Source organism: Rasamsonia byssochlamydoides, assembly GCF_041956645.1.
Source record: "Rasamsonia byssochlamydoides strain NRRL 3658 unplaced genomic scaffold VTN77scaffold_5, whole genome shotgun sequence".
In the NCBI taxonomy this organism is placed as follows: domain Eukaryota; kingdom Fungi; phylum Ascomycota; class Eurotiomycetes; order Eurotiales; family Trichocomaceae; genus Rasamsonia; species Rasamsonia byssochlamydoides.
In genome coordinates, this window is record NW_027192388.1 from 282,852 (window position 1) to 294,905 (window position 12,054).

A 12,054-nucleotide genomic window follows, 5' to 3' on the forward strand; every position below is an offset into this window, starting at 1 on the left:
ACATCTGCATCTCGTCATAGCGCGCTGCAGCCGCTGCTACAGACAGGAGCTGAGCTGAGCGCCAACTCAGACAAAGCAAGGGATCTCACTTTCTACAAACTTATCCGTCCGCACTTCTTTGAATTTTCCTCCCAAATATTGAGCTGCAATGGCCGACGTCCGATCCCTTCTTCGCAACGAGCTTGCCGCTCGTGGAGCTGCAGCACAGACAGGGAGTACAGGAACTCGAATTACCAAGAAACGAAAGATCGAATCCAGCGACGACGCCGTGCGCAAAAAGTCGCGAGCTGTTGGTCCGATCCCTGGGAATGTGTCTGCTGAAGCAAAGCCCGCTCAGGTGCCCTTATCACATCTAACAGAGGATGAGGACCGAGGACGAGAGGCGCTCGACGAAGAAGAAGCCGGGCCTGAACTTCCTCCCGAAGAAGACAAAGCAGGAGATGAAGCAGCTGGTGATGTAGAAGTAACTGCTCAGGTGCCGCCCTCTTCAGCACCAGCCACGAATGGTCCTCAAACAATCGACGAAGACGAATGGGCTGCCTTCGAACGCGAAGTTGTCGCGCCCACTCGCGTCCCACAAGTCCCTGCCGCTGCCATGGCACCCGCCACCATTTCCGCCGCCCCGGTTTCTGCAGAGGAACTCGCGGCGCAACAACGCAAGGAAAAAGAAGAGCTCGCCCGGGCCCGAGAGGCGGACGTGGAGGGCGAGAAAGAAGACGCTGCGCGCCTCCTCGAGGAAGAATTCGATGAGATGGAGCAACTGGAAGAACGCGTCAAGCGATTGAAGGAGAAGCGGGAGGAGATCAGAAAGCGACAGCAGATGGAGGAGGATCAACACGCAGCTGCCCCAGCAGAAGAATCGGAAGAAGCCAAGCAGCAGACCGAGGCTGGCAATGAAGAGAGCGAAGAAGAGGAAGATGATGACGAAGACTGGGACGACTGGAGGTTCCGTTAATTATTCTATGCGGTAACGACGACGGATATTTCTACCTATTCTAAATCTACGGGTTTATCAGTGAGAGGTTGGGAAGAAGGGACGGGGGAAAGAACGGAGCTATAATGGGGTTTCTGGCTCTTGTTCTCCGCTTCTTCTATGTACTGTGTTCTATATATGTACACTATTGATACCCTTTAACTTTACCTAGGCACCCGTGGTTACAATCACGGAAAACTAGAATTAATGAGGATGAGGAAAGAGGATCTCTCGGGTTACTGTTTTCTTTTCCCTTTTGTATTAACATAAGTAACATCTATGATCGTATTGCGGCAAACTTTGTACCCAAACCATAGCCGCTTTCCTTTCCATATACAGTACATACATGCGAGGTCATGATGGACAGAACGATATATATATGAAAATCAATCAGGATTTACTCTTTCCCTGGCTCTTCCTTTGATGCCTCGTCCTCCAATTCCATGTAACTCTTCAGACCTTCCTTGCCAGTGATCCTCATCGCCTGCTCCAGTTCAGCCTCCTCCTGTCGCAGCAGGTCCTTTCCGCGCCTGAGGTCGCTTCTCTGTCGCCGTTTCTCTTCTTGAACGCGTCGCTCTCGTTCTGCAAGGGCCCTTTCGCGCTTTTCCCGCTCCAGCCTCTTTCGTTCGCGGTCTTCTTGTTCCTCAAGAGAGATCGCACCGGCCTGTTCTTCTGGAGGCGGTGGTAGGGTGGAAATGTACGCCTCAATGAGCGGGTCGCGGATTTTTGGTGGCAGAGATATATATCGGATATCGGTCAGAATCATGGGTGGGAGAGCGGCAACATTCGAGGATCGATTCAACAGGTGTAACGGAACGGATTTCAGCAGTGCCGAGAGGTCAGACTTCCTGGTGCTCTCGGGAAGTTTCATGCGCGAAATGTGCTCCCGGTAGTATTTTTCACGATCCTTATCCGACAGCTGCGTATCCTTCATCTCGGGCTCTTTCCGGTACTTGCGCTTGAACTCGGGCCAGTAAAGCTTTGGTGTAGCGTGCTCCTGTAGAAAAGCAAGATACTTGATCCGGGGATCCTTTTTCTCCTCCTTTTCCTTGCGCTCCTTCAGCTCTTGGATACGGTCGCGGCTCCAGGCTGACCACACCTCACGTCTCCGTTTCATGTTGGGCAGGACGGTGTATCTGCTGTCGTCAATGATACGACCCTCCTCGACGACTTTCTCCCAGGTCGTAAATGGGTTGATTTGGTAATCGTCGAGCAAATCTCGGAAGAGGGCCGTGGCATCCTCGTCCGTCAATGGAAGTCCCTCTGCGCCCTCCTCCCATCCCTCCTCACCAGGCTCGCCATACTCTCCAGGGTCTAAACCGTATTCCTCGCCCATGGCTGCAAGCTGGTATTCAATGTCCTCTTCATTGAACTCGAGTGGCTGATCGCCACCAGGCCCTTCGCCTTCAGTCCGGGGTCTTTTGCTCACTTGCTCTTCCTCCGCTTCGCTATCTGTGACCTCAACCTCTTCGTATTCATCGCTTTCTTCTCCATCATGCGCAGCTGTGTCCGCTTCTGCTTGTCGCTCGGCGGAGGCTAGACGCTGTTTTTCCTCTGTGTCTTGAGCTTGTGATTTTTGTTCTTCATCCTCTTCGCCACGTTCTTTCCTTTCTCTCTTCTCCCGCTCCATGCGATCGAATTCCACCACAGCCTTTAACACATGCTCAGGGAATTTCCAATAACTCTCATTCGTCTCAGGATTATGTACAAATCGGCGCCCCAGCTTTGTCTTCACTAAAAGCCAGGGCTCACAGCCGGGAATTGCCTGTTTCGACTTGGGTCTATCCTCCGGCTGTCGGTGTCTGCGGTCCTCTCTGCCACCACGAAATCCTCCACGGTCTTGACCATAGTGAGCTGCGCCAGGGTATGCGCCCCCAGCAGGTCCATATGGTGTAGAGGAGAACGGCGGAAGATTGCCTGGCGCATAAACTGGGACGGTCTGAGAGGGGTCTGGTGCGGGTTGAGGTGCGACTGGCTGTGCGGTCGGTCTCGTATAGGTTGATTGCTTAGTCTCAGCGTTGTAATAGTATAAATGACCTAGAGGACCCGTCAGCATTGACGACAAAAGACCGATAAACAAGCTTAAACTGACCTGAGGGAGCTCTATGTTCCGTCCAGCCTGGGGGTAACGGAGGCGGAGGAGTATAGGTAGACTTGAGCATCCCTTATGCCAGCACGGAGCAATCTAAACCCGAGAATATTTCTGAAGCCAATTGAGACTGAAAACTGAGGATGCGTTGGAGTGGTGGAAGCGGCGATGCGGCGGTGCAGGGGCTCTGATCTATGACATTATTTTTGTATGGCGCGGGTGAGCTGGAGATCTGGACGGGGCCGAGCTTGGCCGGTGCTGGGCGGGACGCGCGACACCCAGTTGCCTGGCCCGTCAAGCACAGCAATTACAACGTCCAGCTTGCTTTCGGTCAACTCTCCTCCCCTACACCACATTACGGGGGATCACGCCGTGCCTGTTGATACTGGGACTGTCTCGTTATCCATCCTCAATTACTGACAAGGGGTTTGCATTATGTCGAGGCGATATGATTCAAGGGTATTCTCGCCCTGCCTTCCTTTCCTTGTTGCAAGCCTGAGCTAACCTTGCGACTTTGCTGAACAGACTACAATCTTCTCACCTGAAGGGCGCCTCTATCAGGTTGAGTATGCCCTCGAAGCTATCTCGCATGCCGGAACAGCCCTAGGAATTCTCGCGAAAGATGGGATCGTTCTTGCTGCGGAGAAGAAGGTCACCAGCAAGCTGCTGGAGCAGGATACGTCCGCTGAGAAGCTTTACATATTAAACGAGTATGATTTTGGACCAAATTATTTGGTGAAGCGTCAAGGTGACTGATATCTGGCAGCAACATGATATGCGCCGTCGCCGGCATGACTGCAGATGCCAACATCCTCATCAACTATGCCCGCCAGGCGGCTCAGCGATATCTTCTCACCTACAATGAAGATATCCCATGCGAGCAGCTCGTCCGTCGTCTATGTGATCTGAAGCAGGGATACACCCAACATGGCGGTCTCCGACCGTTCGGTGTATCGTTCATTTACGCTGGGTGGGACCCGCATCGTCAATTTCAGTTGTACCAGAGCAACCCCAGTGGTAACTACGGTGGATGGAAGGCTACCAGTGTCGGTGCCAACAATGCAGCGGCCCAGAGCCTTCTGAAACAGGATTATAAGGAGGAATGTGATCTGAAGGAGGCATGTGCCTTGGCAGTGAAGGTCTTGAGTAAGACGATGGATTCAACGAATCTGAGTAGCGAAAAGAGTGAGTGATGCCGCCGCCTTCCCTTTTGCTTCTCCCTCTTCCCTGTGTTGGCATGACATGCTGATAGGTGCCCCTCTGCAGTTGAGTTTGCAACCGTGGGGAAGACCAAGGATGGGAGGATCTACCACCACCTCTGGGGTGCTGATGAAATCAACGCCTTGCTGAAACAACACGGCCTGGCCAAGGAAGAAGAGACTGAAACTGGATAGACGAAGTGCAATGAATTTCTGTTTCCGCCCCTTGTATCCGTTCGCGATTTCGACTTGTAACGTCTGGATCGGAGCTTCCTTCCCTGCGGTCTTAGAGGTGAAAATATCTAGCATGCTACCCACAAAAATCGTATTCATGACATCTCTAGAGGGGATCATTTGCTGGAATATATCCCGCGGACTCGGTATAGATTGTAACATGTACCGTTCTATAGACGTCTCAACTGACCCGCGTCTGTGAGTTGTGACGTGGCAGACGATGACAGCCTCAGTCGAGCGACAAATGATCGCGTATTCTCGCCTGTTGCTCGTTCGCAACTAGTCCAGCTGAGAATTCCAGGTCGTCGAGTCCTGATCAATGGATCCACGTAGGTTGAGTTCCTCCCGCTGGCGGTAAAATTTACAATTTCTAGGTAGAATCTGATAAACCTGCAAGAAACCCAAGGCTTTTTGAATCCCACACTATACTAACAAACAAGAAGTCCGTCTTTAGACCAAATTCCTTCCGCCAGGGACGCGGTTCTCAATCTCATTTTCGAAGTTGCAAGGAAGGAATCAAAATATCTCTTTGTGACACTCTCCAGCAATGCTCGCATCTGCAGGCTCCCAACGCGAGTTCATCATCTCGTTTATCCCATGCTCCTGACGCTGGGGTATCGCACAAAATCCAGTGCTTGATATGCCAGATGTTCCGGCAAAAGAAGCGGAGCAATACGATCAAGGGTGAAGGTGTGTACCTACCAACACCGATTTGTCGATATCAGCGAAATAATATCGGAATATGGACTCTTAACTGATAACTATTATTATTATTATTTTCGATCAGTGTCAACAGGAAGTGCGAATCCACGTGATCCCCAACTACTCACGTGGCGTCTCCGGACTGTCGATCATGCGTGACCCACTCCTACCCCGTACTACTTTACTTGTTCAGTTGCTACATCTCCGCACTCTTCGTTCTGCTTTCACCCAACGGTCCCGGGGACTGATGGCAAGCTTTGGCAGTTTGGTGCTGAAAACAATAATGAAGGAGCTCATCACGGGTTTACCGCCTGTCCTTTACAAAGTGGCGCCGTCTTGTGGTCGATTATTACTTGGGCGGCCCGCTTGTAAGTGCATGGGCGCTTACGAGGGACAATTCTTCAAATGAGGGAGCAGGACGAAGATGAAACATAATACAAAGAACAATTTCATTGGCAAAGATTGCTTTTCTGATGCTATGATGCGACAATTCTGCAGAGATCTCCTTCCTTTACCATCCTCCCCGTCTCTGATGCTCTCCAGCGATTCGGCGTCGCCGTTGCGGTTGAAAACACAGCGGGGGTTAAGACGTTTGGCATTCCCACAGGATATGTCATTCACAAAACGCCGAAAGAAAGAAACAGAATCATCAAATCAAAATTGAAATAAAGGACTAATCATATGATGAAGATGATGCTTTTCCTGCGGATGATGATGCTTCTGGTGTCACCAACTCCCGCTTCACAACTCGCCTTTCAGGCCAGCGCATTTCGTCGACTGTCCCGTTCACTCTGGAGCTGGCGGATTTCTCTGTCGAGTTCCTTGATGATATTCTGTGACTTGGTCATGGAGGCCACCAGGGTACCTCCCTCGCGCCTCCAGCGGTCCAATCGTTCCAATTCCGCGCTGCGACGGCGGAACTTCGTTTCGATCTTCTCGCAAAGTCGGCACTGCGTGGCTTCGAACTCCGTCATGTTTACGAGTCTCATGCCACACGTCTCGCCAGTCCGGTATTCATAATTGCACTGGTGGGCGAAACTGGTCCAACTCCAGTCCCCACATGCGAATCTCTTCTGGTTGTAGAAGCACATTCCTTGCGACTGCGTCAGCGTCATAGTGGTTTGGGCTTTTCAATGATCACACCTACTGGCGAGTGACAGAAGGTATTTGTTTCAGCCTCTCGTGGAGATCTTATTGGCTAAACTTGCCGGCCGTCTTCCTCGGCTACAGATTGATAGGCCGAAGACTGACGAAGGTCAATTAACGATGTTTTGTGTTTGAACTTCAGGACGAGGCTCTGTGGCCAGGACACGACTTTTTGATTTGTGATTATGCTAAGAATCTTTTTGGCTGAAACTGGGCTTGATGAGTGAACAGGAAATCCTCTGCCTGTGGTGGACTGATTCCCCTTATTTATGTTTCGACAGTTTCAGTCCATTTGCCGTTTGTCTGCACGACCACCGGCTGTTTACCGACGTGTCCCCGAGCTGTGTGGGTGTTTATCACGAACTATCATTTACGCTTGCCGTGTTTGTTGCTCTTATCTAGTTCGACTGCCCTGATCGTTGTTCAGGTGGAGTCGCAAGACCGAAACGATATCGTTGGCTCTGATCGTCATCATCGTCTCACCGGTTGCCTCACATATGCACCCCGAGCAGACTGTGGTGTCGTGGTGCCCAGTCTTTTCCTTCTGCCTGAATTTCTGAAAATCCCTCAATGCCTGGTGAACCTCTTGCCTGGGGGATGTGACCATCGCAGCACCAATTCAACTATTGTCATTGACGTCTTCGCCTTCCGAATGGAGATATTCCCCGATGACCTGGCCTCTTCCTGTGACGTGCATTGGTCAAGTTTCCCTGCATGATGACTACTATCATGTGTCTTTCTCCTAAAAGTTTGTGAAGTCCTCTTGTTCAGGGGTGAACCTTGCTCTTTCGGCCGCCAAGTTATCACTTATTTCGATGACTGATAGTCAATATTTCTGAACTTGGATCCAATGCCCCCCACGCTCGTGTCCCAACCCGTTCACCTGTCTTTCCCCCTCCTCGAGTGCCCAATTACACTTGGATGGTGCTGTGAGATGGCAAGTCCTTGGTTTAGTCTTCAGAACTGAATCGAAACTCCTTTTCCAATCGGTGATGATCGGATGCAACGCGTCCCAAACTTCGTCGACCTCAGAAACACCGGCGCTGTGTTCATCCATGTGGAATGCATGCTCAACCGAGCAGCGACTCCTGTTGCCATGGCCCATCCTATTCCAATCGCCGGGCACAAGGAACGGTGTGCTTGCAATCTGGAGCAATCGCTATCAATTCGTCTTGCCATTGCTACGGTTAGTTTCCTGATTCAGCCACGGAGGATATCGTCTTGTCACCACCTTGGTCCCCAGTCCTTGCTGGTCTTGACTTTCCACATCCAATGGCGAGGTACGGAAACCTTATGCAGGTGTCGAAGGCGAACTCTTTCAGCTGATCACCGACATCTGCACATGGGTAATCCCGCATTGGCTTCTGTGCAAGTGCATGGTTCGTGTTCTTCCTGTTGACACAACCCTGTATGACGCGGGTCAGGCTGCGGCTCGGGACAAAGCGGACATACCCGTCTCTCAAATGGGACGACTGGTGTTCACATCATATGCATCTGCGCTAGACCTTGGACGCTCTCTGACGTGGCAGGTTACGTCTGGTCCAGGAGGTGTGATTTGAGCTCTCCTGGTCGCATTCAATCGGCATCATTTGAGGCGGGAGGGCCATTATCCAGCTGATACACGATGCTGACGGTGGTATGCTCCTGTGTTCCTGTTGTGAATCTGACATTCACCCCGCTTTTACGAGTCGTTGTGGTTCCTGCGAGGGCATTGTTACGGGAATTTGTTAATATCACTCTGGAGCAGTGAGGTATGAGCTATCATCACTGGCTGCTATAACTGGATTGGTAATTGGCTCAGCCTCTCTGCAAGGCTGGCAACGGTGAGACAACAAAAAGGACCAGACTTCGGAGATATGCAGAAGCCGTCTCTCTCGGTTACGAGTGCCACCTACTGGATTCGCCAGCCTCTTACGTTGCCTCGGGTGTTCTTTGTCTTTCAGAGAGTTCTGACTGCGTGTTCTTATGGACTGCCTGCATCTCGAACCCTGGCCACCTGCCGACAATGGCCGCAGGAAAATAAGAACGTGCCATCCAATTGAAAACTGCTTGCAAGAAGTCTTGGAAAGACCATGGACGCCCAATTCGTTGCCCTCCCTGGGAAGTTTACATCTGTTTTGGCACTTTGAACGTTGAATTTGGATTCCGACTCCACCTGCATTACTCCAAGCGGCCGGAGTTGTTCGACTCTCGTGATCTGACAGTGAACAGAGCTTCCCGCACCTCCCGCATGCACACCCTCTACCCTGACAAATAGTATAGTTCAGAAGGATCTCGAAAATTTTAAGGTGCAAGGGCATCTGCTGGCTGGACGGCGTGGTGCAGTGGATTGGTTCCCGGCTTGTGTGCATGTCGTCTTTCGCCCCACGACAGTGTCCAATGGAATGACCCTGATTCTTCCGCGAATATGCAGCTAAGAAGTGCCCCTTGTCAACCCCATACACTATCGTGGTGGATTTCCAGCACCGATCAGAGGACCTATCTGCACGAACGTCCCAGCAAGTGCTTGCAGAGATCAGCAGCAGGATCTAGCGTCGGACTTTACTTAACACCAAGACTAAGTCTAGGTACCTTACTTTTGCATCTCCGTCCGCCGAAGCCCGTGGGATGTCAGGAAATTCTCGAGTCACCACCAACGCGTCGCTGTCAATGACTGCCCATTGGAGCCACATAATCCTCGATTTCCCCCGAACTTCTTTCCTTTTCCCAAGGCTTGCAGCTGTAGCAGCGGCGGTGACAAGGATTGCGGCCTGAAGTCATTGTACAGCTGGCGCACCACGGGTATGGCATTCATCGTGGATGCAACTGTCGCGACACACATGATGCGAAAGTGTTTAGTCTGCTGAATTCAATCTCTCCCTGTCAAGTCTTTTCATCAATGTGGATCGGAAGAACTAACGGAACAACTAACATCATGACAAGCTGTAGTATTACCGGATCAGTCGGATGTACCATTACCAGCTGAATGTGGCGCCATTCTTCGGGTCTTTCACTCTGCTGCGCCGCAGACGCAATGACTGTCTAGCCTGAGCTTGATATTGCACGTCACGCGTGCCGTTGTTACGCATGTTCAGACACGCACACGCATTGAGCCTCGATCTCGTGTCATTAAACAGATTTGTCTATCAATTCCGTTGACGTGGCCTTGGCTGCTTTCGTGGATGGTTACATGCAGTGAGGGCTCATTCACATCGGACAGCATGATATGCTGATCCTATCCGTTGTCACATACAGGCGATCTTTCTGATGACTAACAGTTGTAGAGGCATCTTGGAAGGTTTGTGTGAATGGAGGGTCCTCACTTCCCCAAGGCAATCCAATACTGGTACTGTACAAATCCGCCTGGCCATTGTAGATTGAATCTTGTGGGAATTCTTGCCCCTGAACTTCACCTAGTCATACATGAGGCAGAATGCTTGCTCATGCTCAGTCGCCTGAACTAGGGGTTAAGGAAGGTTACCTAACCCTAGCCCTTAAGAAAAGGGGCTATTCTCGTCGAATTGCCTTACAGAAGCCTCCAGTCTCTGAGAAGAATAAAGAATAGACAACTACGGAGTAGTACAGTACTCTGTACATGCGTTGATGTGGATATCCAGCACGTGACCTCGCCAGGGACAGCACCGAAGGTCTAGATGCTGTTGGTGCAGTGGTAACTTGGTGCACTCCTAGTGACGTCAACGTGACCTGCCGAAAATGGTTATCACGCGGCAATCGGCAATTAATTCCATTCTTACTGTACACATCTGCATCTACGGGGAGATTTATATCTTCTGCAGAAATTGGAATGAAATGAAACGATTTTCTTCCGGCTAGCTACCAATTGTTGTGTAGAAATTCAGAAGACTCTCTTATCTTGTTCATTTTTAGCAGTTACATACTTCCTTAGATCTCAGACCTCTACGAAACGTCAATTGAGCTGAAGGGGTCTGTCTACCTTTATCTATTCCCAGACACAAACATTATGAATGCCGCAGCACTCCGTCAGACTGCCCTCAACGGCGGCAAAGTCATCCGGCAAGCTCTGCCTCTCCAGGCTGCCGTGCAAGTCTCCCAATCGGCAACTGATACAATACTTCCACCCTCGCAACGAACGTTCCAGACATCATCGACAGTCCTGGACACAGAACAGCACGAGAAGGATGTAGAGGGCCTGATAGACCGGAACACGCTGAACCCAGCACGAAGCGAGTATTCCAAGTCCGGGACCGATGATGAGGTTGCCAGTCACGACGTGTCGTTTGATCCCGACACCACGTCGCCCAAGGGCCAGGTCGATGCCGCGGGACGAGAGTCCCAGCGGCGTGGGCATACGAGCAATCCGCTCGATATTAGTCCCGGTAATCAGGAGGTTAGCAAGACGCGTGACCCTACGGAGGGCGCACCGGAGCATGGCGTGGAAAAAGGACCAAGTGCCCGAGGATGGACAAGGAAGCGCAAGCCAGTGATTACCGGACCGGGCCAGCAATCATGATATTTTTTTTTCATTCTTCTTTCATTCCTTACAGGGAGTTGCGTATCATGTGAAAGAAACATCGAAGGACGTCAGTTCTGGCATTGTGGAGTTGTTGCATTCTCCATTGAGAAGAAAAACAGAAAGCTAAGACTGCGAGATAGCGGTGACGTGGCCTATCTTGACTAAGGGTCATCTTTTTCGGTTCATGCATTATCGTCTGTACTGTAAACACGTATGTACTGTACATACATATCGACAATCCGGTAGACTGTCATATGCAATTGGAATAAGGCTCGAGGAGTACAGAGCCAGGTAGAGAAAATGTGCATCAATGCTTAGCTCTCAGGAGTTCTTCCACTCCTTCTGCCCAAGGCGAATGATGTCGGACCCATGCAGGAACCAGACCTTTTCACTACCGGCAGGGATATCCCCCTCGAGCGCTTTGAGACCGGCATTGACTGCAGCCTTGGCGATGACATCGGCGTCTTGGGCCCAGCCATCCTTCAAAGACGAGTGCACCTTGCCCGCGATCCCAGCAACAAAGCGCAATACTGCCTCGGCAGGGCGACTCTCCTCACGCTGACCAGCAATCAAACCGGGCCGGAGAATGATGGTGTGCTCAAACCCCAGCGCCTTGACAGCCTCCTCAAGCTCCCCCTTCATCCGAACGTAGGGAATGACAGACGAGGGGTTGGCCCCCGAGGAAGAAATGAGAACATACACCCGGGTTCCTGTATCGCGTGCGGCGCGAGCCAGCTCGAGGTTGAGGTCATGGTCGAGCTTGTACTGGTTCTCGAATCCTCCGGCGGCAGCCCGTGTTGTCCCCAGAGCGGAGAATAATATTGATGGCGGAGGGGCTAGTGCGGCCACCTGAGCCGCCCAGCGGGATGTATCGCCATCGACAAAGGTGGTCAGCTTCGCCTGCAGTGCAGATGCGGCGATTGGTGGTGTCCGGCGGGATATCGTATCGACACGGGCAACGGATGGGTTGGCAAGTAAGGTAGACAAGATATGAGAACCCTAGTCATCAATGAATGGTATAATTAGCTGCCTCCATTGTTGTGAGTTTAGGAAGCCCCGCCACAGGTGACAGGACAAACCAGGGATTGAACTTACCACCATGCCGGTAGATCCTAAGAGAGCAACGCTCGCCATGGTTAAATACTGTCAATACCAGCAACTGTCTCTATATGTAGCTTGTGTGCAATGGCTTCTGTTTGCTGCAGAGGGAAAAGGGAAGGCTTCTGACAATAGCTCA

The 12,054-nt window shown here is 51.3% G+C and overlaps 7 protein-coding genes across 7 annotated transcripts; 3 read left to right on the forward strand and 4 right to left on the reverse strand.

Moving 5' to 3' along the window:
• Positions 1-148: 148 nt before the first annotated feature.
• VTN77DRAFT_6469 (uncharacterized protein) lies at positions 149-955 on the forward strand (the record flags this gene model as incomplete). The annotated part of the gene is made up of 1 exon (XM_069422750.1): positions 149-955. One exon carries the CDS (start codon positions 149-151, stop codon positions 953-955), a length of 807 nt encoding a protein of 268 aa, XP_069281379.1.
• A 415-nt stretch (positions 956-1,370) lies between these two features.
• VTN77DRAFT_6470 (uncharacterized protein) lies at positions 1,371-3,135 on the reverse strand (the record flags this gene model as incomplete). The annotated part of the gene is made up of 2 exons (XM_069422752.1): positions 1,371-3,010; positions 3,066-3,135. 2 exons carry the CDS (start codon positions 3,133-3,135, stop codon positions 1,371-1,373), a joined length of 1,710 nt encoding a protein of 569 aa, XP_069281380.1.
• Positions 3,136-3,497: 362 nt separating this feature from the next.
• On the forward strand, positions 3,498-4,456 carry VTN77DRAFT_6471 (uncharacterized protein; the record flags this gene model as incomplete). The annotated part of the gene is made up of 4 exons (XM_069422753.1): positions 3,498-3,521; positions 3,588-3,772; positions 3,829-4,247; positions 4,329-4,456. The coding sequence occupies 4 exons, from the start codon at positions 3,498-3,500 to the stop codon at positions 4,454-4,456; spliced, it is 756 nt and encodes a 251-aa protein (XP_069281381.1).
• A 1,496-nt stretch (positions 4,457-5,952) lies between these two features.
• Positions 5,953-6,312, reverse strand: VTN77DRAFT_6472 (uncharacterized protein; the record flags this gene model as incomplete). Its single annotated transcript, XM_069422754.1, has 1 exon — positions 5,953-6,312. One exon carries the CDS (start codon positions 6,310-6,312, stop codon positions 5,953-5,955), a length of 360 nt encoding a protein of 119 aa, XP_069281382.1.
• Positions 6,313-8,076: 1,764 nt separating this feature from the next.
• VTN77DRAFT_6473 (uncharacterized protein) lies at positions 8,077-8,694 on the reverse strand (the record flags this gene model as incomplete). Its single annotated transcript, XM_069422755.1, has 1 exon — positions 8,077-8,694. One exon carries the CDS (start codon positions 8,692-8,694, stop codon positions 8,077-8,079), a length of 618 nt encoding a protein of 205 aa, XP_069281383.1.
• A 1,610-nt stretch (positions 8,695-10,304) lies between these two features.
• On the forward strand, positions 10,305-10,814 carry VTN77DRAFT_6474 (uncharacterized protein; the record flags this gene model as incomplete). Its single annotated transcript, XM_069422756.1, has 1 exon — positions 10,305-10,814. The coding sequence occupies one exon, from the start codon at positions 10,305-10,307 to the stop codon at positions 10,812-10,814; it is 510 nt and encodes a 169-aa protein (XP_069281384.1).
• Positions 10,815-11,138: 324 nt separating this feature from the next.
• Positions 11,139-11,951, reverse strand: VTN77DRAFT_6475 (uncharacterized protein; the record flags this gene model as incomplete). Its single annotated transcript, XM_069422757.1, has 2 exons — positions 11,139-11,816; positions 11,913-11,951. The coding sequence occupies 2 exons, from the start codon at positions 11,949-11,951 to the stop codon at positions 11,139-11,141; spliced, it is 717 nt and encodes a 238-aa protein (XP_069281385.1).
• Between the last annotated feature and the right edge of the window lie 103 nt (positions 11,952-12,054).